Source organism: Electrona antarctica, assembly GCF_951216825.1.
Source record: "Electrona antarctica genome assembly, chromosome: 21".
Lineage (NCBI taxonomy): Eukaryota > Metazoa > Chordata > Actinopteri > Myctophiformes > Myctophidae > Electrona > Electrona antarctica.
In genome coordinates, this window is record NC_136802.1 from 39127571 (window position 1) to 39154197 (window position 26627).

The 26627-nt window shown below is 44.6% G+C and overlaps 2 protein-coding genes across 2 annotated transcripts in view; one reads left to right on the forward strand and one right to left on the reverse strand.

Moving 5' to 3' along the window:
* focad (focadhesin) overlaps positions 1–26627 on the forward strand; it is a 101031-nt gene that overhangs the window by 16358 nt on the left and 58046 nt on the right. Inside the window, 6 exon segments of the mRNA XM_079491028.1 lie at positions 5933–6142; positions 18882–18969; positions 24439–24632; positions 25207–25395; positions 25397–25474; positions 25476–25484. Of these exon segments, the coding sequence (XP_079347154.1) occupies positions 5933–6142; positions 18882–18969; positions 24439–24632; positions 25207–25395; positions 25397–25474; positions 25476–25484 (768 nt within the window).
* On the reverse strand, positions 8679–11587 carry LOC306914105 (C-type lectin domain family 4 member M-like). Its single transcript, XM_079491024.1, has 4 exons — positions 11273–11587; positions 10822–10955; positions 10583–10686; positions 8679–8810 (listed from the first exon to the last, which is right to left on the reverse strand). The coding sequence occupies exons 1-4, from the start codon at positions 11580–11582 to the stop codon at positions 8690–8692; spliced, it is 669 nt and encodes a 222-aa protein (XP_079347150.1). The 5' UTR covers positions 11583–11587; the 3' UTR covers positions 8679–8689.

Here is a 26627-nt window from a genome sequence, read left to right on the forward strand (position 1 = left end):
TGACTAAACGTGAGGAGGCTGTGTTTTTTCAAATGTTTTTTTTTTTAAATATATTTTGGGGGATTTTATTTTATTTTATGGATCCTTGTTCTTTTCATTTTTCCAAAACAATCCCAGCTACTAATTCATGCCGCTGCTCCGTCGACGGGCCACAGCTTCATGTCTCACAGCACATGCACAATCAGTTTGCCCAGGGTTGCTATATACATAGATATAAATTATAAAGTCTAGATGGCTTAAGGCGGAGTTTCTGACGTCGTTCACCCGGCAGCCATCTTACTTCAGGGCTACAGTACAGTATGTTCAATGGCAGCTCAAACAGAAATCGCTCAAATCTTGACGGATTTACAAACGGGTTGGTTTATTACAAACGTTGTAAATGTGGCTATGATTAACTCTTTGAGAGTTTCAAGGATTTCTATATAGTTTTTAGACTTCTCTATGGCAGAATGGCGTTTTTGAATGATTTATTGAAAATTCTCTGCTGTGAATGTGTGACAACGAAAGACCTTCAGAGAAAGCTTGGCTTGTCTGCTTCCAGGAAAAAAATGAACTGAGTTGATAAAATGTTTAGTTTGTGTGTTGGAAGCCATTTAAAAGAGCCTGCATTTACACTGGGTAGTGTTTCTAGGACAACAAAAAAAGTTATGCCCGGTTGAAGTTTTATTTTCTAAATAACTTTTTTTCTGCTGGGCGTACATAGCCATGCAATATCTCATTTTAAAGGGTGAGTTGTCTAGTTCAATTAAAATAAAATAAAAAGTTTCTCACATGTACCACTGTAGATATTTTGCCATCTATAAATAGCATGGTCAGTCATGATCAATCTGACCTATCCAGCTAAAAGTCCCCCTAGCTCTGAAATGGAACATCATATAAACTCAATTCTTTTTTGGGGTAAAATTAGACATTCTAACGCACATTTTGATATATACCATGTTTACATAGTCTTACCAGTACCTTGTCTATTCATGCATGTATCTCAAAAACCTGTTGTGAAGAAACAGTTTTGATAAAAAACACATCCAAGGACATTGTTTTTGATATGACTTTGTGCCCATGATATGTATCAAAATATAGACTTGAATGTATACTGTATTATAACAAAAAAATTGGGTTCTTACCATCTACCGTTACAGAGTAAATCACAGTTGAAACTCGCTTAGTCAAACCATAAACCTCAGAATAGTGAACAAAATAGCCATGACAGGTCTAACTCATTGTAAAAGCTTGTCTTTTATTTTTTATGACTAACATAATACAATTATAATAAATATTACAGAAAATAAATAGGCCTACATACAAAACAGTTGTCCCCAAACTCCCCAGTGTCCCCAAACCACTGCATTCCAGTTGTTCTTGACGGTGTGTGTGTGTGTGTAGGCTAAATTTAAAAAAAACAACAACTGAAATGAATGAATGCATCCGGTTCAGTGTCGGAGAACTCCATCGTAGTCTTGACTCTTCGTCTTCATCATCATCATCATCCTCCTCCTCCTCCTCATCTGATGCCAGTTCTAAATATATAAAAATAAACATTTAGCTGTAGTCAGCCCGGCCAATAGCCAGTTGGGGGGGGGGGGGGGGACGTAGGCTATCTGACATCATCGTCATCATCATCATCACACGGAGACACACTAAACAATGTACAATCATGATTGTGTACAATATACAATGAATGCAATTATCATGCAAGCTCAGACGTCAATGAAACGTCATACAGATCTTATATAATACGCTACTGTTAGCTTCACTCCCCGTCCCCCCTCCGATCCTTGTAGCAAGGTCATCATAACCAACCACGCGTTGCTTCAGTAAACGATGCATGTTTGTTCTCCGTCTTTGTAGACAGTAAATAAAAAGGAGCGAACATTACTCTAAAGATCAGATCGCCTATAAGGCACGCTACAATATAAAATACTTGTACTGCCATGCGTGCATGCCTGCTACGATACATTTGTACTGCACCAACCAACCGATCGACACCAACCCCCCCCCTCCAACCATTAGCCAGCACCAATGCACCGACCAACACCATTAGCCAGCACCTTTGGTGCTGGCTAATGGCTGGGGGCCATCGTGGTGAGTCATTCTGGCGTCATGATCTGACTAGTAGTAGTAATTATCCAAGCATCTATTTGTAGCGATCATCTTATGATTTCTGATCACTATAGAAGGGCATTTTCTACAATAAGATTACCTCAAAACATTACGGGTTGATCGTCTTCTTCAATGGTTTCCCGGTATAGCTCATCGGACGACGATGGGGAGACAATGAAAAAAGGAGGGAGGGAGCAGCGAGTCTCGCTGTAAGCACTGGACCAGGGCTACTCCGCCTGGAGAAGGCGACTGGGACGCGTATGGATCAATACTACTACCACAAAACTCGCTCAAATAAATAGTACTGCTTTAAACTTTTTCTGCTAGAAAATCGCTCGGGCGAGACGGCAAAACAGGCAAAGCAATGAAAACTATGAAGACTCCCTCTGCCCCCACTGTTTACAGGGGGTGGGACCAGCTTCCAATGGCAACACGTACACGTGTGTCACGTGACACGGGTTTTCTGGGTAATGTAGTTGGAATATAAGCTCAGGAATTTAAACAGCGCTTCGGAGCATATTAATATGTTTAGATTCATCAAAAACTGTGAAGACGCCAATTGGCGTCATTGATCATTTACGGAATTCTGATGAAGACGCCAATTGGCGTCTTTCACCTTCTAAGGGTTAAGGACGCTTATCTGCTTAATTTTTATTTTTTATATGAACGTCTTATAAAAGCATATAAGTATGCGGACGTCTCTGACGTTTATAACAAACCAAACTGTTTGAAAATCGGTTGAAAATTGAGCAAGTTGTGGTTATTTAAGAGTACATGCCCCATAGACACAATGTTATTTGGCACCGAGGTAAGATGGCCGCCACGTAGCGACGTCGCTCTCCATTGGCCAGAGCGCGGGTGAGCCATCTAGCTTTCTTATATATATCTATGGCTATATATATCAAGTCTATGCTTTCTTTCCCACTTTCTTTTTAACATTTTTTCTTCTACAGGCGACAGGTTTCTGCATTACACTTTTCTTCCAGTTTTTCCTTTTTTCATCGCACTAGAGTGAGACCCGACCACAGGCCGTTCGAGCTTCTAGTTATTAAAAATAATCACACGCACACACACACACACACACACACACACACACACGCACACGCACGCACGCAGGGGCAGCGGTGGCCGAACGGTTTGCGGAGCGGTCTTGATACCGGAAGGTCGCCAGTTCCAGAATCCCCGGACCGACACGTTAAAATGACCACCGTTGAAGTGCCCTTGAGCAAGGCATTGAACCCCAACCATGAAATGTTCTATGAGCAAGGCGTGGCTGTAAACAAGCATCTCGAGCTTAGTCCACCTACCCTGGGTAAACGAGGAACTTTGCTTTGCTTTGCTTACACGCGCACACAGATTCTTGCTTCACTATCTTTTTATCTCTCGGTGTGTGTGTGTGTACGTGCTGCTCAAATTAATCTTGCGGTTCCCACTGGGCTAATGTGAGCGAGAGCGCTTTCCCCCGCGCTGCTATATATAACTCTGCGGTTGTGTTTTATCAAGGTGTGTTATCGTTGTATGCTCATGCATTTAGTATCAAGTTGTGTGTTAACCCATTTTGACCTGAGATCAGATTCTAAAAAATGTCTTCTACATCCTGACAGTTTTCTGAAAAAGCTATGTTTCTATGTCAGTCGTTCTTCGATTTTTCAAAAATAGCAGACCTACAAGCTCGTAGCGCGCCACTCGGTGGCTCGGTGGCGCGCTATGAGCTTGTAGATCTGCTATTTTTCAATAGCTAAAGCATGACATAATGCTAACACCAAAAGGGGTTCCCGCCCAAAATGGGGGCTGCAGTGGCTCGGGTGCATGCGTTTAGTCCCATGTACTAACTAACAGTCCGACGGGCATTAGTCCCGACACCCTAACCAAAACCCTAACCTAACCCTATAACCACACGCGGACGCCACGGGTGATTTTTAACTCGCCACGTGTTAGTTTTAACCCGCAGCACATGTCGAGAGCCACGGGTGATTTGTAACCCGGCCGCACAGGTTCGTTTTAGTCTGGGATGTCATCTTGAATGAGACTAAAAAACGGAGTAGTTCTGTAATCAAAACCACCTGTGTTTGGACGGACGCGCAGCAATGGGAATAACAACGTGAATGAAATTAAACTTAATTTTTTATTCATGTGAGCCTCTACACGTCGTCACGTTTTCGTTTCAAAGGAAGTAATTCAAATTAGATTTTGATGGACTTTTGATAAAAATATGGGAATATTTCCCTTTTTTTTGGCATCCTTTGTTAGGAATGCCCACAGATATATGTGACCAGATTTGACTGAGAGCCTGCCATCGTGCAAATTCCAGCTTTTCACCAGAGGAGAAAAACAAAATGAGTTAATAGCACAGGCGATGAGCATGTCTGAGATAAGTGTCAGAGCTGAAATCGACATGTAAATATGAAATGAATGCTTAAACATGTAGCTAGGTGTAATGTTAGAGACCAACAGAAGTGAACCTTTCAAGCCTGTTCTCTCAACTCGCTGTTTTCTGCGAGACATTACTCTATAAGCCATATCTCCAAAACTGCTGGGTCAAACTGAACAACCAATATGTCAATTTGTAGCTATGATTCCCTGCTTTCGTATGACATGAAAAAACGCAAATTCAAAAAAAATCCAATGGCAGTCCCTCAGTCAAAATTTAGTCACATATGGTCTAAAAGTGTGAAACACTGAGAAAACTGTTGCGCCTTTCTTCGTCCTTTTTTCTTTCCAAACTTGACTACGGTAGCGGTGGTCTCAAAAACATAAGGGAAACTTTGACAGGAAAAGACTCACTCACCGTATGGAAAATAGAAGTAAAACTCCTTAGACTGAGACTTAGAAGAAAAAAAAAAGCAAACGTTTCGGTCTAGGACGAAGGTCCTAGGACCGAAACGTTAGCTTTTTTTTTAATTGCACTTTGAGCACAGAGCACTTTATGAGCATGATAAAATAAAGAAAAAATATTTTTCTAAGTCTCAGTTTAAGGAGTTTTACTTCTATTTTCCATACGGTGAGCGAGTCTTTTTCTGTCAAAGTTTCCCTAAAAGTGTGAAAAACATGTTTTTTATTTCACTAGGTCTTTGCCCCGCAGCGCATGTCGGCAGCGACAGGGTGTTGTCGGACTAATGACCGTAGGACTGTGGCGCTGTCTAAATCAGCGTATATGCATTATGCACCCCAGTGGTTCAAGGGGTAGAGCGGCCGCTTGGGAGGTTCCCGCGGTTCGTTCCCGTGTGTGTGTGTGTGTGTGTGTGTGTGGGGGGGGGGGGGGGTGTTGCCCATGGAGCATCCAGATGCTCATCGTCATTCCTACCAGTGTTGTTTTCGTCGACTAAAACTAAGACGAAAAAAGTTCGTCGACAACCTTTTTCCACTGAAGAAAACTACATGGAAACTAAATGAAAACGTGTGCTATGATGACTAAATATACTGACAATTTCGTCAACAAATAAAAACTAGTTAGGAAGGGACTAGTGGACAAGAGATCCAGTATAAGTCATTTTATTACACTTGGTTGCATGCTGAAAATAGCAGATCTACAAGCTCACAAGTGAGCTTGTAGATCTGCTATTTTCAGCAAGTGTAAAAACAGTCCTTACGACGGCGTCAATGCCCACCAAAATACATTTCAGTCGACTAAATCAACTGTAGATTTAGTCGACTAAAATCTAATGACATTTAGTCGACTAAAACTAGACTAACACTAACACATTCCAGGTGACTAAAATGTGACTAAACTAAATAAACTATTCAAAAGACTATGACTAAAACTAAAATCAAAATTTGCTGCCAAAAACAACACCGATTCCATACTGTAAAACAATGAAATGTGTTGCGCCAGGTGGACAGCGTGGAGGCGGTGCTGGAGCTCCACGGGTTCCTGCAGACGCTGCTGCCCGCGGTGGTCCGTGCGCCCGGGCGCGGCTGGAGGGCGGAAGGAGCGCGCCTGGCCCTGCAGCTCCTGTGCGCCTGTCACGTCAGCCTGAGGCTCGACGGGAGCTGTGGACCTCCGGTCAGCCTGCTGCGGCAACTCCTACCCGCCTGCAAAGAGGTGAGGGGCTCCCGTATAGCCACAACTCGTATTACTGTAGATCAGTGCTTTTCAAACTTTTTCATGTCAATGCCCATTATTTAACCCATTTTTGGCCTGACGTGGACATTTTAAAAATGTCTTCTAAAATCTGACAGTTTTCTGAAAAACCTTATGTTTCTGTATCATATTTCATGTCAAGGACCCCAAGAATTATATGTAATTGGCCGCCGACCCCCCCCCATCTGAAAATATGTCGTTCCAGGGACCGCCCCAGAAGCAAAGATTTGAGTTAAAATGTTTGCTCTGGAAGAATATATATTTGAAATGTTCACGATTTTCCAAAAATAGCAGACCTACAAGGTCGTAGCACGGCACTCGGTGCCGCACTACGAGCTTGTAGATCTGCTATTTTTCAATAGATAAAGCATAACATAATTCTTAAAACACCAACAGGGGTTCCCGTCCAGCATGGGTTAATTCGGCATTTGATCCACGGACCACCATTTGATGAGATTTAGCCTCTCAGACCCAAAACTAAAGACTATTTTGTTATTATTGACACAATTCCAATGCTGTTGGCAAACATTGAGCAAAATAACAATTCTTCTACATTCTCTAATTATGTAGACTTCTGTTAAATTAAGTAATGCAGGTGTTTAACAATAATGTAACGTCTTCTCAAGAAAATGGCAAGTACATTTTATTCATAAAGCACCTTTCCAAACAATGTTACACAGTGCTGTACACAGTGGACAACAAGGTAAAACAATCAAATTAAAACACAAGAGCAATAACACGACAAGAAGAAAAGCTAAACATTGCTAAACCTGCACAAATTGGTCAGGTAGACAGTTCATAGGCCAAAATGAATACAAAATAAGTACTTTTTCAACAAATACTTAACCCATTTTGGGCGGGAACCCCTTTTGGTGTTAGCATTATGTTATGCTTTAGCTATTGAAAAATAGCAGATCTACAAGCTCATAGCCTGGCACCGAGTGCCGCGCTATGAACTTGTAGGTCTGCTATTTTTGAAAAATCGTGAAAATGTGCCTCAAATCTTTGAATATATATTCTTTCAGAGTTTCAGTTTTTAACTCAAAGCTTTGCTTTCCGAGAGGTCCCTGGAACAACATATTTTCAGAAGGTGGTCGACGGCCAATTACATATAATTTTTGGGGTCCTTGACATGAAATATTGAGAACCACTGATATAGAAACGTGAGGTTTTACAGGGATTTTTTAATTTCGACGTCAGGCCTAAATGGGTTAAAACTGTCAACAGACTGTATTTTTTATTCGAAATGGGCAGAGCATTCCATAGTGTGGGAGCAACTACTGCGAATGCCCGCGGTCACCCTTAGTTATCAGTTTAGTGGCAGGAATCATGAGAAGGCCCTTATCTGAAGACCGGAGTGAGCTTACATTAAGGCTTTGCAAGCAGTAGGTCTGAGATATAGGGTTAGGGCCGGACCATGTAATGCCTTAATACGTGGTTAAAATACATTATAAATGTATTCTACATTTAATGGGCAACCAGTGAATTGCTGCAAGACACCGGTGTGGTACGTGATCTGCGGTTAGTGTTAGTAGTAGTCTGGCAGCTGTGTTCTGTATTAACTGTAATATAATTGATGAATAGAGGAAGCGCTGAGGGTAGCATAGAGTCCATTACAGTAGTGGAGTCGGAATAGGGGGTTGCAGCTGGGTTAAAACCTCCATCAGAATGGAGAAATATGCCGTTCTTGCATCTTCAACTTTTTGGTTAATAGAAGAGAGGTGTTCCTTCATTTGATTAAAAATGCAATGCACTGATCATTTTGACGCTCAACCTTTCTGCAACTTCCTTTTCAGTGAGTGGAGTGGAGTGGAGTGGAGTGGAGTGGAGTGGAGTGGAGTGGATGTGTGTGTGTGTGTGTGTGTGTGTGTGTGTGTGTGTGTGTGTGTGTGTGTGTGTGTGTGTGTGTGTGTGTGTGTGTGTGTGTGTGTGTGTGTGTGTGCGTGTGCGTGTGCTTATTAGCATGCAGTGTAGGGTTGTGCACTTTACAAAGAAGGTGCATGCATCATCACTGCATATGAGAGAGAGAGAGATGCACAGTATGTTTATACAGTAATAATATATCACTACAGATGTTGACTTTTAGAAGAAGATAATCTACAATCATGTTTGTCTCTGTCAAAGGTCAATATCATTGTTATGATGTTATTAGAAAACTCCAATTTGACTGAAATGATCAAAAACGGTTTGATTAAAAAACATGTTGTTCCAGGGACCCTCCAGAAACCAAGATTTGAGTTAAAAACATTCGCTCCGAAAGAATATACATTCAAAGATTTGCGCCACATGTACCGGTATACACGATTTTTCAAAAATAGCTAAACGTATAACATAATGCTTAAAACACCAAAAGGGGTTCCCGCCAAGAATGGGTTAATCTACAATTAACCCATCTACAATGGAACAGATGGCTTTTAGATTGCAAAGCAAACACACAAAACTGCCACACGCAAACACATCTCATCTTGTAGCTGCACCAAAACGTAGGCAGCTAACTAAAAACAACGACTAAACTCTTTCACAGATCCACTGGTTGTGAGAAGAACATGGCATGTCATTCCAGCCTCTGCCTTTAACGTTATACTCAACACACAGTCCATTGGAGTTAGGCTGACCGGTTCCCCAGTACCTGTAGAGATAGGAACATTTACGTGATTACAATACCTTCACAAGGATGGTGTTCACTCTAGAACAGAGGTGCCCACACTTTTTGACTTGAGAGCTACTTTCAAAATGACCAGCTCGGCAAGATCTACCCACCAAATCAATTATTAATGGTATAATCAATTATTATACCATTGCTGAAAATAGTTTAAATATGTACCTGAGGGGGCTTCGGAATAGTAGAGTTCGTGTTACATTATGTACAGTATAAGACAAATGCACTTGGAATGGGAAATAGAGGGGGAGAAATGTTTTTTTTTTTTTTATCGTTTTTTTTTCTTCAATATATTTAAATGAAATACTCTTTAGGGGTTATGTCATGTGGTCTGGTCTGCACAGCCTTTGTGATCTACTGGTAGATCGCGATCTACCTTTTGGGCACCCTTGCTCTAGAACAGGGGTTCTCAACGTTTTTGGCCGGGGACCCCCGGAAATGCTTTGGCAATGTCTCGGGACCCCCGCCCCGCCCCCTCCCGACCCCCAATATAAATTGACTGCTACAATAACCTTAAACCATTTTGGGCGGGAACCCCTTTTGGTGTTTTAAGCATTGTTATAATTTAGCTATTGAAAAATAGCAGATCTACAAGCTCATAGCGCGCCACCGAGTGGCGCGCTACGAGCTTGTAGGTCTGCTATTTTTGAAAAAAAGTGAAAATAAAATTTAAAAATAAATCTTTTTTTTTTTTTTTTTTTTTTAAATAATTTGGGGACCCCCTAAAATATTTTGGCAACCCCCCGAGGGGTCGCGACCCACGGGTTGAAAACCCCTGGTCTAGAACAATGCAAGTCTTGCAATGTGTGAGTGCAGCGTTGGGTACATGTGCTATAGGTATACAGACTTGTAGATCTGTGCTCTTGTTTACCAGTGGTTCCCAAAGTGGGGTCTGGGGACCCCCAGGGGTCCTTGAGGGAGTGCCAGGGGGTCCCGAGGTAAATGATAATTAGGAACCAAATGGACCCTCATGGGTCTGTAACTCTGAGAGTGTACAAATGGAACCAAATGGACCCTTATGGGTCTGTAACTCTGAGAGTGTACAAATGGAACCAAAATGGACCCTTATGGGTCTGTAACTCTGAGAGTGTACAAATGGAACCAAAATGGACCCTTATGGGTCTGTAACTCTGAGAGTGTACAAATGGAGCCAAATGGACCCTAACGGGTCCATTTGGTTGGCTGGTTGGCTGTGGGCTAATTAGTGTCAATTTGAGGGTCCTTGACCTGAAATAGTTTGGGAACCACTGCTCTAAATATTTCGTTTTTTTTAATCAAGACATCAGATCACACCTGTGTTCATAGTGAAAGTGAAAGTGACCGATCTACAAGCTCGCTGTAGATTAGCCTGGCTAATAAGCCAGACTCAAATCACACTGTCGTGTGGTATTTGAGTCTGGAGATGCTGTGTATGGATCTTGTTTCCCGGGGGGGCGGGTTCAAACATTTTCTTTTGACGCAATTGGTCAGAGCTACTGTCAGTCAAAGGTCTCAAGCATTGAACGTCACTGTACCAAAGCCCGCCCATATTGCATACCGTGTCCCGATTGGCCACACCAGTTCTTCTGATCTAGGAAATGGGCGTACAATTGAGCCTCTCCAGACCGTAATCCGCCGGCAGGCAATTTTTTTTTTGACAACGGCTGATTTGGTCTGGCTTATTAGCCAGGCTAGCTGTAGATAGCTTCAACAACAACGACGACGAGAAGATTTATTTGAAAAATGAAGATGGTCAGCCTTACGTCGGTGTGGTCAGCGGTGTTCCATCCACCCACTGGAACGATCCTTCCTCGTCGCTGGCAGTCAAACCCAGCCACACTCTCTGGTGTAAACCGGCAACCAAGTCCTGGACAGAAAAGCTGCTGGTTACTCATGTGCAAACTAATGCACAATATAGATGTGTGTCAACACAAAGTGGAATAGGTTAGAATACACGGATGTACACGCACACGCACGCACACACGTGAGCGGGGGAAAATACCTGCTTTTCTTTGCTGTTTATGACGATCAGGTCCGATTGGTTGTCTCGACACCACTGTCTGCTGTCCTCCCAGGTTTTCGTCTCATTAGAGACGTAATAACACAGACCACCGCAGAATGTAAATCCGTCTGATTCTACAAAACGATAATGTTATGTTTTTATTTCTCTCCATTTCTCTGAGCACCTTGGCAAATGAACCAATTTTGACCTGAGATCAGATTCTAAAAATGTCTAAATCCTGACAGTTTTCTGAAAAAGCTATGTTTCTATGTCAGTCGTTCTTCGACTTTTCAAAAATAGCAGCCACTCGGTGGCGCGCTACGAGCTTGTAGGTCTGCTATTTTTCAATAGCTAAAGCATAACATAATGCTAACACCAAAAGGGGTTCCCGCCCAAAATGGATTAACAATGTGAAATAACAATGAAGAAAAACAGTCGATGTCTCACTCACCACAAAATATCCTCTTGGTGTCTTGTTCGGTCAGGTTGCATCTAGCATGCAGCAGGTCAAGTCTGGCCACCTCTACAGTCAGGTTATTGGTCCTGTCCAGTAATTGGTCCCTCTCTACAGTCAGGTTATTGGTCCTGTCCAGTAATTGGTCCCTCTCTACAGTCAGGTTATTGGTCCTGTCCAGTAATTGGTCCCTCTCTACAGTCAGGTTATTGGTCCTGGTCAGTAATTGGTCAATCTCTTCAGTCAGTTTGTTGGTCCTGTCCAGTAATTGGTTGTAGCTGGTCACTCGTCCTTCTCTCTCCACCATGTTGGTCTGATCTGTATGGAAACAATATTTGGAAATAAAACAATGATCCTCTTTTCAACAGCTTAACCCATTTAGACCCGAGGACGATTCTACAAATGTCTCCTAAATCCTGACAGTTCTCTGAAAACGTTCTCTGTGAAAGCATGTATTCAAAGATTTACACCACATTTTCACGATTTTTCAAAAATGTTCAATAGCTAAAGTATATCATAATGCTTTAGAGTTCCCGTTCAGAATGGGTTAACTCACTTACTGCTGATGACCACTTTTACAACTTTTTTTCCCCAGTGGCTCTCCCCACCGAAGTCTTCTTTTTTACGACTTTTTTTTTGTTTTGTTTTTTATTCAGAAAGATATCGCTCATAGCCACCTAGACGGCGTCTCCGTCGCTAGGTAACGATTGGCGCCCAATGAAATGATTCCCCCTCATCCACTGCCATTATAATGACAATTTTAACACCTTCTATGGCCCGGATTTTCTTTTTTGCTTGCGCAAAACGTGTCCGGGAGCTCTGAGCAAGCCGTGGATTTAAATGGAGTTTAAAATGGGACCTAAAGACGTCTTCAGACGTCTTGGGCTTTTTGTTTTTTGAGTGGTGCATCGAGCGGTGGGTGGGTGGCTGGGTGGGTGCGTCTGAGCACGAAAACAGCATGGTTGTTTTTCACCACCTGTGCGCAACCTAACACACACACAAACACACACGCACATATTAACTGTATATATGTGACAGTACAGTACAGTACAGTACAGTACAGTACAGTACAGTACAGTACAGTACAGTACAGTACAGTACAGTACAGTACAGTAGAGGGACCCCCACACGGTAACTCTGTCATTTCTCAACCGTTTCGGACATGGGGTGGCTCGCCGGAATCGGGCCGGCACCCTGGGTGCGTTCCTGTGGGTCAGTACAGTGACAGTACAGTACAGTAGAGGGACCCCCACACGGTAACTGTGTCATTTCTCAACCGTTTCGGACGCGGGGCGGCTCGACGGAATCGGGACGGCACCCTGGGTGCGTTCCTGTGGGTCTGGAACTCCCCACCCCCCCCCCCCCCCACCCCCACACGGAGTTGCACCACTCACTTCACACGGGTGTGATTTTTTCATAATGGATGGGCTAAATCCACATCCCCCCCCAAATGAAAAAGCAACTACATAATGAATCGTGATGAACAGAGCGGTGGGTTCATGTATTAACTTTGACAGCCCTACAGATATATTTAACCCATTTTGGGCGGGAACCCCTTTTGGTGTTAGCATTATGTTATGCTTTAGCTATTGAAAAATAGCAGATCTACAAGCTCATAGCGCGCCACCGAGTGGCGCGCTACGAGCTTGTAGGTCTGCTATTTTTTGAGAAATCGAAGAACGACTTGACATAGAAACATGGCTTTTTCAGAAAACTGTCAGGATTTAGAAGACAATTTTAGAATCTGATCTCAGGTCAAAATGGGTTAATGAGCTGTCACAGTGTATTGTATTGTGGGATCATCATATTATATTTAAATTTTTTATATATAAAACGTTCTAATATAAAATACTAAGACTCACAGAGATAGAGAGGGACGGCAACGTTGAGGAGAGACACAACAGCACAGAGCAATCCAACACCGACTCCAACCCGCTTGTACAGTCTTATCTTGTCTAGAGGACGCACACACGCACACACGCGCACACACACACACACACACACACACACACACACACACACACACACACACACACACACACGCACACGCACACAGTGAGAGATACAATCTTTCAACTTCACTGATCTTGATGTTCAGTTTTAGTATAATACACACACGCACAGTCGCACACACACACGCACACAGTGAGAGATACAATCTTTCAACTTCATTGATCTTGATGTTCAGTTTTAGTATAATACACACACACACACACACACGCACACAGTGAGAGATACAATCTTTCAACTTCATTGATCTTGATGTTCAGTTTTAGTATAATACACACACACACGCGCGCACGCACACACGCACACAGTGAGAGATACAATCTTTCAACTTCATTGATCTTGATGTTCAGTTTTAGTATAACATCTTCTTACCAGACTGCAGGTTCTGGTACAGATGTTTCTCCCTCTTGGTCTTGGTCTTGGTCTGAAGGTCTTCATAGATCGCGGCGTCCACGTTTTGCAGATCGAGGTGTTCATATGTCTCATTGTATATCTCATTCTCGTAGTTTGGGTTATTATCTTCCTCAGTGTTTTCAGAATGTTCGGCCATTTCTACACAGCTATGACTTGGAAGTCTTCTTGCAAGGTTTTTGACTTAAGGCATCGTGTCTACACTGTTCTAAATGTACTGTAGGCAGCACTGTTACATTTATATCACAGATATGACATATCACACTCTGTGCACCAATGAAAACACACCAACACACACGCGCGCGCACACCGCACACACACACGCAACCCTTCCTCCTGTGTGTTGTAAGACCTTTTTATTATCTGATTAAGTTCATCTAGTTTCTCAGTATAGGCTGTACTAACGGAAAGCGAGAAGTGAGCAGTTTTCCTGTTGCTTCACGACCTCTCTGGAAATACAAATCACACACGGCCGTACGTCGTCTCTGTCGGGGTGGAAACCTCATATCACACACAGCCGTACGTCGTCTCTGTCGGGGTGGAAACCTCATATCACACACAGCCGTACGTCGTCTCTGTCGGGGGTGGAAACCTCATATCACACACGGCCGTACGTCGTCTCTGTCGGGGTGGAAACCTCATATCACACACAGCCGTACGTCGTCTCTGTCGGGTGGAAACCTCATATCACACACAGCCGTACGTCGTCTCTGTCGGGGTGGAAACCTCATATCACACACAGCCGTACGTCGTCTCTGTCGGGGTGGAAACCTCATATCACACACGGCCGTACGTCGTCTCTGTCGGGGAGGAAACCTCATATCACACACGGCCGTACGTCGTCTCTGTCGGGGGTGGAAACCTCATATCACACACGGCCGTACGTCGTCTCTGTCGGGGGTGGAAACCTCATATCACACACGGCCGTACGTCGTCTCTGTCGGGGGTGGAAACCTCATATCACACACGGCCGTACGTCGTCTCTGTCGGGGGTGGAAACCTCATATCACACACGGCCGTACGTCGTCTCTGTCGGGGCGGAAACCTCATATCACACACGGCCGTACGTCGTCTCTGTCGGGGTGGAAACCTCATATCACACACGGCCGTACGTCGTCTCTGTCGGGGTGGAAACCTCATATCACACACAGCCGTACGTCGTCTCTGTCGGGGGTGGAAACCTCATATCACACACGGCCGTACGTCATCTCTGTCGGGGGTGGAAACCTCATATCACACACGGCCGTACGTCGTCTCTGTCGGGGTGGAAACCTCATATCACACACGGCCGTACGTCGTCTCTGTCGGGTGGAAACCTCATATCACACACGGCCGTACGTCGTCTCTGTCGGGGTGGAAACCTCATATCACACACGGCCGTACGTCGTCTCTGTCGGGGTGGAAACCTCATATCACACACGGCCGTACGTCGTCTCTGTCGGGTGGAAACCTCATATCACACACGGCCGTACGTCGTCTCTGTCGGGGGTGGAAACCTCATATCACACACGGCCGTACGTCGTCTCTGTCGGGGTGGAAACCTCATATCACACACGGCCATACGTCGCCTCTGTCGGGGTGGAAACCTCATATCACACACGGCCGTACGTCGTCTCTGTCGGGGGTGGAAACCTCATATCACACACGGCCGTACGTCGTCTCTGTCGGGGGTGGAAACCTCATATCACACACGGCCGTACGTCGTCTCTGTCGGGGGTGGAAACCTCATATCACACACGGCCGTACGTCGTCTCTGTCGGGGTGGAAACCTCATATCACACACGGCCGTACGTCGTCTCTGTCGGGGTGGAAACCTCATATCACACACGGCCGTACGTCGTCTCTGTCGGGGTGGAAACCTCATATCACACACGGCCGTACGTCGTCTCTGTCGGGGTGGAAACCTCATATCACACACGGCCGTACGTCGTCTCTGTCGGGGTGGAAACCTCATATCACACACGGCCGTACGTCGTCTCTGTCGGGGAGGAAACCTCATATCACACACGGTCGTACGTCGTCTCTGTCGGGGCGGAAACCTCATATCACACACAGCCGTACGTCGTCTCTGTCGGGGGTGGAAACCTCATATCACACACGGCCGTACGTCGTCTCTGTCGGGGGTGGAAACCTCATATCACACACGGCCGTACATCGTCTCTGTCGGGGGTGGAAACCTCATATCACACACAGCCGTACGTCGTCTCTGTCGGGGGTGGAAACCTCATATCACACACGGCCGTACGTCGTCTCTGTCGGGGGTGGAAACCTCATATCACACACGGCCGTACGTCGTCTCTGTCGGGGTGGAAACCTCAAATCACACACAGCTGTACGTCGTCTCTGTCGGGGTGGAAACCTCATATGTCCCAAACTGTTACTTTTCAGGATTCAGGATTCAAAAGTAGCAGACGAGCTCAAAACACGCCGTTTCGCGCCACATTTCTTGTGGATCTGCTACTGTATATTAGGGGTGTGCTGAAATATCGATATGGCGATATATATCGATACGTCCTCCCGCGATAAATAATCGATATTGATTATGAAAATATCGCTATCGAAATTTTGTTCATAATGAAGTGATGAACAACATGTTTAGAAAAGGAGGAAATGACAGCTAAAATACAGCAAAATCCCACTCAGATTCCACAGCAACCAGAAGTACTGAATTACCTTATGGTGGATTTGTCCAAAGTCTCCAAACAGCTTTGTGAGAATACAAAATGCTGCATTTTTTCAGTTCCAAGTATTTTGTAGTTGCAGATATCGTGATATATCGTTGATGAAATTTCATTTCATTCAATATATCGAATATGGTGATATTATCGTTATCGAGGGCCTAATATATATCGTATCGTGAGGAACCCATATCGTCCCACCCCTACTGTATATGGTTTTGTTTTAAATTCATGAACATATTATGCCAAAATGGCAAGTATATGCAGAATATGCCATATGCAGGTGCATATATGTACTGTACTAAGTATATGTGGATATAATAGGACATATTATGTCTATATATGGGGTACGTTTGGGAACCGCTGCTGTAGTGTGATCATGCAGGACGTAGATTTACTCAAAAACACAACAAGTTAACCCATTCTGACCTGAGATCAGATTCTAAAAAATGTCTTCTACATCCTGACAGTTTCCTGAAAAAGCTATGTTTCTATGTCAGTCGATTTTTCAAAAATATCAGACCTACAAGCTCGTAGCGCGCCACTCGGTGGCGCGCTACGAGCTTGTAGATCTGCTATTTTTCAATAGCTAAAGCATAGCATCATGCTAACACCAAAAGGGGTTCCCGCCCAAAATGGAGATAAGAGATTTCTGTCTGGCAGCAACGATACATGTCGCTGTTGAGCAACATGCCTGCTGGGGATGTACACGCCGATAAGACACGTCAACGGACCGACATACGATACGATACAACTTTATTGTCAGCTTGCACTGAAATTTGGCTTTGCGTCCATGACGTCACCGTTCAAGATACAGACACAAGGCATAGACGTACATTACAGAATGTACGTCACAGAAACAATCAGGAGCGAGAACCCCTTTTGGTTTCAGCATGATGTTATGCTTTAGCTATTGAAAAATAGCAGATCTACAAGCTCATAGCGCGCCACCGAGTGGCGCGCTATGAGCTTGTAGATCTGCTATTTTTGAAAAATCGAAGAAGGACTGACATAGAAACATAGCTTTTTCAGAAAACTGTCAGGATGTAGAAGACATTTTTAGAATCTGATCTCAGGTCAAAATGGGTTAAAAGGAACGTAACACGACCTCAACTGGCCTACCAACAATTTTAGCGCAGATCTTAATTTGGCTATACAGTTTGTTCTTATATATACTATAGATAGGCTGTTAAACCAGGCCGTGCTACAGTACAACATCACAGTTTGAACGACAGACGTATAGAAAAGAGACAAGATCTGACTGCTAGCACCAAACGATCTAAGTCGGCGTAGGGAGTACATGACATACAGAAACAACGGCCGGACATGCGGTCGAACATGCGCTGCTCCCGTGCTTGCGGTTAGGGTTAGGTTAGGGTTTGAGGTAAGTTGTCGGTCTAATGACAATTGGATGCCTAAACGCCTGGGAGTAAAAATGTGAGTTATTTTTCACCACCACTGAGGTTTAGGCATTATGCCTGTGAGGTCAGGGTTAAAGGACAACTTTAGTTTTTTTCAACCAAGGTTCATGTTTTAGGATGTTATTAGAGAAAGTAAAAGGTGAGTGTATTTCTTTTTTCATTTGCTGCTTTCTTTCTATTTAGGGATTTTAGCTGTTTTTGACAGGGGGGCGGGGGCATTCGAGCATGGGGCTAAATATGTATTTCTTTACAAAATGTTATAGCGATTTTTTTTTTTTTTATTATTTACTCTAGTCCTAATAAACCCCAGGAAATTACATCTGGCCACAAAACATCACAAGATCTACTGAATGTGACAAACTGACATTTAATTTTGTAAAGAAATACATATTAGCCCCATGCTCAAATGCCCCCGCCCCCCTGTCAAAAACAGCTAAAATCCCTAAAACGAAAGAAAGCAGCAAATGAAAAAAAATTAACACTCATCTTTTACTTTCTCTCATAACAACCTAAAACATGAACCTTGGTTGAAAAAAACTAAAGTTGTCCTTTAAGTTGGGGTTAGGCATAGTTTTAGTGAATAGAACAATATTATCACAAGAAAAGCTACCTAGCTAGGTTCCATCCTGGAGGCGAAAAATTATAATAATGGCCACCAATGTAATCCAAAAAGTCAACCAAAGAACACGATTCCTGTACAGGATCTCCTCAAAAATACCTTGAAAACCGTACAGCAACTTGCAATGGGCCCGGTCTACAAGATTCGCTACACCAATAAGATGCCCATGTGCCTGTCTAAATACTTCCTTAATGTCAATGAAGTCCACACTCACAACACCAGTGGGAGTTCAACAAACCACGTGACCAACCCAGATTTGACTCAAACAAGCGGTTGAATTAATTTTGCTCAACCAAGGTCTTTGTATTGATCTGTACTTTTGTTTGAACTGTATCCATTCTACAAACTGTGAATACAATTTCCACACCAAGGAATGAGGGCGACAACAAATAAAGCTCCCTTTGAATTGAAAATATAATAGAATTGTAATGCAGTGTAAATGTTGTGTGTTGTTTTGTATTGTATAGGAGCTTCCGGTGGAGGAGTTGCTGGTTGGATTGTCTCTTCTGTTACTGGAGGCGTCTGCACCTCAGCAGACCAGCCTGCTCACCCTGGGTACGTAACTAACATATATACCTCCTCTATATAGAACTACACCTCCCTGTCTCTTCTGTTACTGGAGGTAGAACTACATCTCCCTGTCTCTTCTGTTACTGGAGGTAGAACTACACCTCCCTGTCTCTTCTGTTACTGGAGGTAGAACTACATCTTCCTGTCTCTTCTGTTACTGGAGGTAGAACTACACCTCCCTGTCTCTTCTGTTACTGGAGGTAGAACTACATCTCCCTGTCTCTTCTGTTACTGGAGGTAGAACTACATATCCCTGTCTCTTCTGTTACTGGAGATAGAACTACATCTCCCTGTCTCTTCTGTTACTGGAGATAGAACTACACCTCCCTGTCTCTTCTGTTACTGGAGATAGAACTACATCTCCCTGTCTCTTCTGTTACTGGAGGAGGTAGAACTACACCTCCCTGTCTCTTCTGTTACTGGAGATAGAACTACATCTCCCTGTCTCTTCTGTTACTGGAGGTAGAACTACATCTCCCTGTCTCTTATGGTACTGTAGGTAGAACTACATCTCCCTGTCTCTTCTGTTACTGGAGGTAGAACTACACCTCCCTGTCTCTTCTGTTACTGGAGGTAGAACTACATCTCCCTGTCTCTTCTGTTACTGGAGGAGGTAGAACTACACCTCCCTGTCTCTTCTGTTACTGGAGGTAGAACTACACCTCCCTGTCTCTTCTGTTACTGGAGGAGGTAGAACTACATCTCCCTGTCTCTTCTGTTACTGGAGGAGGTAGAACTACATCTCCCTGTCTCTTCTGTTACTGGAGGTAGAACTACATCTCCCTGTCTCTTCTGTTACTGGAGGTAGAACTACACCTCCCTGTCTCTTCTGTTACTGGAGGTAGAACTACATCTCCCTGTCTCTTCTGTTAGTTACTGGAGGTAGAACTACACCTCCCTGTCTCTTCTGTTACTGGAGGTAGAACTACATCTCCCTGTCTCTTCTGTTACTGGAGGTAGAACTACACCTCCCTGTCTCTTCTGTTACTCGAGGTAGAACTACATCTCCCTGTCTCTTTTGTTACTGGAGGTAGAACTACACCTTCCTGTCTCTTCTGTTACTGGAGATAGAACTACACCTCCCTGTCTCTTCTGTTACTGGAGGTAGAACTACACCTCCCTGTCTCTTCTGTTACTGGAGGTAGAACTACACCTCCCTGTCTCTTCTGTTACTGGAGGAGGTAGAACTACATCTCCCTGTCTCTTCTGTTACTGGAGGTAGAACTACATCTCCCTGTCTCTTCTGTTACTGGAGGTAGAACTACATCTCCCTGTCTCTTCTGTTACTGGAGGTAGAACTACATCTCCCTGTCTCTTCTGTTACTGGAGGTAGAACTACACCTCCTTGTCTCTTCTGTTACTGGAGGTAGAACTACATCTCCCTGTCTCTTCTGTTACTGGAGGTAGAACTACACCTCCCTGTCTCTTCTGTTACTGGAGGTAGAACTACATCTCCCTGTCTCTTCTGTTACTGGAGGTAGAACTACATCTCCCTGTCTCTTCTGTTACTGGAGGTAGAACTACATCTCCCTGTCTCTTCTGTTACTGGAGGTAGAACTACATCTCCCTGTCTCTTCTGTTACTGGAGGTAGAACTACATCTCCCTGTCTCTTCTGTTACTGGAGGTAGAACTACACCTCCCTGTCTCTTCTGTTACTGGAGGAGGTAGAACTACATCTCCCTGTCTCTTCTGTTACTAGAGGAGGTAGAACTACACCTCCCTGTCTCTTCTGTTACTGGAGGTAGAACTACATCTCCCTGTCTCTTCTGTTACTAGAGGAGGTAGAACTACACCTCCCTGTCTCTTCTGTTACTGGAGGTAGAACTACATCTCCCTGTCTCTTCTGTTACTGGAGGTAGAACTACATCTCCCTGTCTCTTCTGTTACTGGAGGTAGAACTACATCTCCCTGTCTCTTCTGTTACTGGAGATAGAACTACACCTCCCTGTCTCTTCTGTTACTGGAGGTAGAACTACACCTCCCTGTCTCTTATGTTACTGGAGATAGAACTACATCTCCCTGTCTCTTCTGTTACTGGAGGTAGAACTACATCTCCCTGTCTCTTCTGGTACTGGAGGTAGAACTACACCTCCCTGTCTCTTCTGTTACTGGAGGTAGAACTACATATCCCTGTCTCTTCTGTTACTGGAGGTAGAACTACACCTCCCTGTCTCTTCTGTTACTGGAGGTAGAACTACATCTCCCTGTCTCTTCTGTTACTGGAGATAGAACTACACCTCCCTGTCTCTTCTGTTACTGGAGATAGAACTACACCTCCCTGTCTCTTCTGTTACTGGAGGTAGAACTACATCTCCCTGTCTCTTCTGTTACTGGAGATAGAACTACACCTCCCTGTCTCTTCTGTTACTGGAGGTAGAACTACATCTCCCTGTCTCTTCTGTTACTGGAGGTAGAACTACACCTCCCTGTCCCTTCTGTTACTGGAGGTAGAACTACATCTCCCTGTCTCTTCTGTTACTGGAGGTAGAACTACATCTCCCTGTCTCTTCTGTTACTGGAGGTAGAACTACATCTCCCTGTCTCTTCTGTTACTGGAGGTAGAACTACATCTCCCTGTCTCTTCTGTTACTGGAGGTAGAACTACACCTCCCTGTCTCTTCTGTTACTGGAGGAGGTAGAACTACACCTCCCTGTCTCTTCTGTTACTGGAGGTAGAACTACATCTCCCTGTCTCTTCTGTTACTGGAGGTAGAACTACACCTCCCTGTCTCTTCTGTTACTGGAGATAGAACTACACCTCCCTGTCTCTTCTGTTACTGGAGGTAGAACTACATATCCCTGTCTCTTCTGTTACTGGAGGTAGAACTACACCTCCCTGTCTCTTCTGTTACTGGAGGTAGAACTACATCTCCCTGTCTCTTCTGTTACTGGAGATAGAACTACACCTCCCTGTCTCTTCTGTTACTGGAGATAGAACTACACCTCCCTGTCTCTTCTGTTACTGGAGGTAGAACTACATCTCCCTGTCTCTTCTGTTACTGGAGATAGAACTACACCTCCCTGTCTCTTCTGTTACTGGAGGTAGAACTACATCTCCCTGTCTCTTCTGTTACTGGAGGTAGAACTACACCTCCGTGTCCCTTCTGTTACTGGAGGTAGAACTACATCTCCCTGTCTCTTCTGTTACTGGAGGTAGAACTACATCTCCCTGTCTCTTCTGTTACTGGAGGTAGAACTACATCTCCCTTTCTCTTATGGTACTGGAGGTAGAACTACACCTCCCTGTCTCTTCTGTTATTGGAGGTAGAACTACATCTCCCTGTCTCTTCTGGTACTGGAGGTAGAACTACATCTCCCTGTCTCTTCTGTTACTGGAGGTAGAACTACATCTCCCTGTCTCTTCTGTTACTGGAGGTAGAACTACATCTCCCTGTCTCTTCTGTTACTGGAGGTAGAACTACATCTCCCTGTCTCTTCTGTTACTGGAGGTAGAACTACATCTCCCTGTCTCTTCTGTTACTGGAGGTAGAACTACATCTCCCTGTCTCTTCTGTTACTGGAGATAGAACTACACCTCCCTGTCTCTTCTGTTACTGGAGATAGAACTACACCTCCCTGTCTCTTCTGTTACTGGAGATAGAACTACATCTCCCTGTCTCTTCTGTTACTGGAGATAGAACTACACCTCCCTGTCTCTTCTGTTACTGGAGGTAGAACTACATCTCCCTGTCTCTTCTGTTACTGGAGGTAGAACTACATCTCCCTGTCTCTTCTGTTACTGGAGGTAGAACTACATCTCCCTGTCTCTTCTGTTACTGGAGGTAGAACTACATCTCCCTGTCTCTTATGGTACTGGAGGTAGAACTACATCTCCCTGTCTCTTCTGTTACTGGAGGTAGAACTACATCTCCATGTCTCTTCTGTTACTGGAGGAGGTAGAACTACATCTCCCTGTCTCTTCTGTTACTGGAGGTAGAACTACATCTCCCTGTCTCTTCTGTTACTGGAGGTAGAACTACATATCCCTGTCTCTTCTGTTACTGGAGGTAGAACTACATCTCCCTGTCTCTTCTGTTACTGGAGGTAGAACTACATCTCCCTGTCTCTTCTGTTACTGGAGGTAGAACTACATCTCCCTGTCTCTTCTGTTACTGGAGGTAGAACTACATCTCCCTGTCTCTTCTGTTACTGGAGGTAGAACTACACCTCCCTGTCTCTTCTGTTACTGGAGGTAGAACTACATCTCCCTGTCTCTTCTGTTACTGGAGGTAGAACTACATCTCCCTGTCTCTTCTGTTACTGGAGGTAGAACTACACCTCCCTGTCTCTTCTGTTACTGGAGGTAGAACTACACCTCCCTGTCTCTTCTGTTACTGGAGGTAGAACTACATCTCCCTGTCTCTTCTGTTACTGGAGGTAGAACTACATCTCCCTGTCTCTTCTGTTACTGGAGGTAGAACTACATCTCCCTGTCTCTTCTGTTACTGGAGGTAGAACTACATCTCCCTGTCTCTTCTGTTACTGGAGGTAGAACTACACCTCCCTGTCTCTTCTGTTACTGGAGGTAGAACTACATCTCCCTGTCTCTTCTGTTACTGGAGGTAGAACTACATCTCCCTGTCTCTTCTGTTACTGGAGGTAGAACTACATCTCCCTGTCTCTTCTGCTACTGGAGGTAGAACTACATCTCCCTGTCTCTTCTGTTACTGGAGGTAGAACTACATCTTCCTGCTTCTTCTGTTACTGGAGGTAGAACTACATCTCCCAGGAGGCGTCTGCCCTGCGAGTGCGGAATGGCCATCACGTTTGATCAAGGACGCGCTGTGTGTGATTGCCAAGTAGCCACTTTGTGTAGCAGTCAGGACATGTTTTACTATTCTGTCCATATGGGGTCGCAACTCCAACGGGGCTGAGTCGGCTAAGCGAACCTCGCAACGTTCGGCACGTCAACTCGCTCGCTCGATGGTGTCTCGTGGCTCAAGTCAAGATCGCTTGAGACGGTGCCCCTCCGTTGCCGTCTAAAACTGTACTTAGGACGGCGGCGTGACCATTTACTCAAACGTGAAGGCCATTCCGAACTCTCGTCTTCCCCTCAGCAGACCAGCCTGCTCAGTGCTCACCCTGGGTATAACTACAGTACCACCGACGCATTTAACTGTGATACTATGCCAGTTATTGTGTATCAAGTTTAACCCATTTTGGGGCGGGAACCCCTTTTTGCTGTTAGCATTATGTTATGCTTTAGCTATTGAAAAATAGCAGATCTACAAGCTCATAGCGCGCCACCGAGTGGCGAGCTACAAGCTTGTAGGTCTGCTATTTTTGAAAAATGGAAGAACGACTGACATAGAAACATAGCTTTTTCAGAAAACTGTCAGGATGTAGAAGACATTTTTAGAATCTCATCTCAGGTCAAAATGGGTTAAACGAATCTCTCAAGAAGACGGCACATTCAGAACATGTACACATTGTCTTTCTTTTCCCCCCCGTAGCCCTCAGCCTGGTCCCTGAGGACTCGGAGCGGTGTCCGTGGGGGACCCCCGTCCTCACGCTGCCCCTGCTGCAGACGCTGGCCTGCTCTGCCCTCACGGAGCCCCTGGCGGACCCCCGCACACACCGCCGCAACCACGGCCTGGCACACAGCCTGCTGCGCAGCGCCCAGAAACCCACACAGAGCTACACCGGAGTAAGACTGCGTACATTCACACTATTGAGACAGCTGTCTTGTCCGTGTCTTGTGTCTTGTCCGTGTTTAATGGCAGTTTAATGGCATTTCCAATGGAAGTCACATGGTTTGACCAAATATTTGTGTTTTGATGGGGGAGGGGGGCAGAACACAGCCATCAAACAAAAATGTTTGGTCAAACCATGTGACTTCCATTGGAAATGCATTGGGACGGCCATTTAACACGGACAAGACACTGACAAGACAGGTGTATTTTAGGTGTGAATGAGCCCTTACAACCTCCCCCCCTCCTTCCCTCCCCTCTCTGTCTGTGCCTCTCCTCTCCTCTCCTCTCCTCTCCTCTCCTCTCCTCTCCTCTCCTCTCCTCTCCTCTCCTCTCCTCTCCTCTCCTCTCCTCTCCTCTCCTCTCCTCTCCTCTCCTCTCCTCTCAGCAGGCGCTACAGTGAGGTGTTAACTATAACAACCTCCCTCTCCTCTCTTTCCTTCTCTCATCCAGGGTGGCGTGTGCCTCTCCTCTCCACTCATACAGTGAGGTGTTAACTGTAAAAAACCTCCCTGTCCTCCTCTCATCCAGGGTGGCGTGTGCCTCTCCTCTCCACTCAGCGGGTGGTACAGTGAGGTGCAGGTGGTGGTCCACGTGCTGAGGAGGGTGCTGGGCAGTGCGTCGGCGGCCAGCGACTGGCTCCTGTCGGTCATCTCGTCCCTGACCTCCTCCTCCGGTGGGAGCCCCCCCGCGGCCCCCCGCGGCCCTCGGCCTCGTGGTGGCCCATCTGATCGTCGGCGGACCCCCGGACGTGTGTCGCCTGGCCCTCCGCGCCGCCCAGGCCATCGGCGTGGCGGACCCCCTCGCAGGTCAGTGGTGAAAGGACGCCCGGTTTCAATGTCGGTTGGAAACCTCAAATGTGACCAGGTCTAGCAAAATGGTCCTCATCTCGCCTATAATGAAAAGGCAGAAAATCTAAAATAAACTTGATTTTTTTTTTGTTGTGATTTTCGTTTTTTTTTTCATATTAACACAGCTTGAATGTTGAAGAAAGTTTTCATTCCAACAGATTATTGATTTGGGCAAATTAAATGTATACATTAATAAGTCAAAGTAGGCTAGCCAGCTCTAGGTGTTGAAATGTTGTGAACATTCAAAGGGGATTTTCTCAGCTTTGGGTAAAACGTCACAATCATTTTAAAATGGTCATATCTCCTTTAAATATTTTATCCAATTTAATTGAATGATACATCATATGAAAGCTTACATTCTGTACTTTAATAATCTGTAAAAAACTGAAAAATTACTCTGGTCGAGATGAGGCCCTATTTGCCAGACCCGGTCACAAATGTGCAGAACAGTCATCACTTTTCGGGATTCAAATTTTTAAAAAGTGTCAAAAGCTGCAGATCCACAAGGTCAGAACGGGACCTTGTGTGATCAGGTGGGCCGGTGCTTTTCAACCCTTTTCATATCAAGGTCCATTACTTTTTGAGCCACGAACCACCGTTTGATGACATGGAAAACGTTGATCAAAACAAACAATTATTCTACATTCTCTTAATTGTGTAAATTACGTGACGCAGATGTTTAACAATAATTTCACTCCTGATAGTGTCAAATGGAACTGAATGGACCCGTAAGGATCCATTCCATTTGGTTTCAATTCAATTCAATTCAATTCAAAGGGCTTTATTGGCATGAGAAAACATACGTTTACATTGCCAAAGCAGAAAGCACAATACAACAATACAGCAATACAATCAAAACAAAAATGATGTACATTTGAAAGTCAGAATCTTCAATAGATCAATTTCTATGTACCAAGATCACTGGATGCAGGTATAGTGCAGGAATATACACAATGATTAGTCTTTAGGGTGGTTGTGTTCCGTTTGATATCCTTCTCCTATCACAGCAACTCACAAATCTTGCTGCTGTGTTTGCACATTGTTGTACTTCGCCCAGCAGATATGGGAGTTTTTTGTCATTGGTCATGTTTTCAAAATCTC

Bases quoted from the DNA above. Each gene is read 5' to 3' on its own strand.
- LOC306914105 (XM_079491024.1), bottom strand. From the start codon at position 11,582: ATGGTGGAGAGAGAAGGACGAGTGACCAGCTACAACCAATTACTGGAC. The intron at 10,956-11,272 runs GTGAGTGAGACA...ATCGTTTTGTAG, and splicing joins CACCAAGAGGATATTTTGTG to AATCAGACGGATTTACATTC. The intron at 10,687-10,821 runs GTATTTTCCCCC...TTTTCTGTCCAG, and splicing joins TAAACAGCAAAGAAAAGCAG to GACTTGGTTGCCGGTTTACA.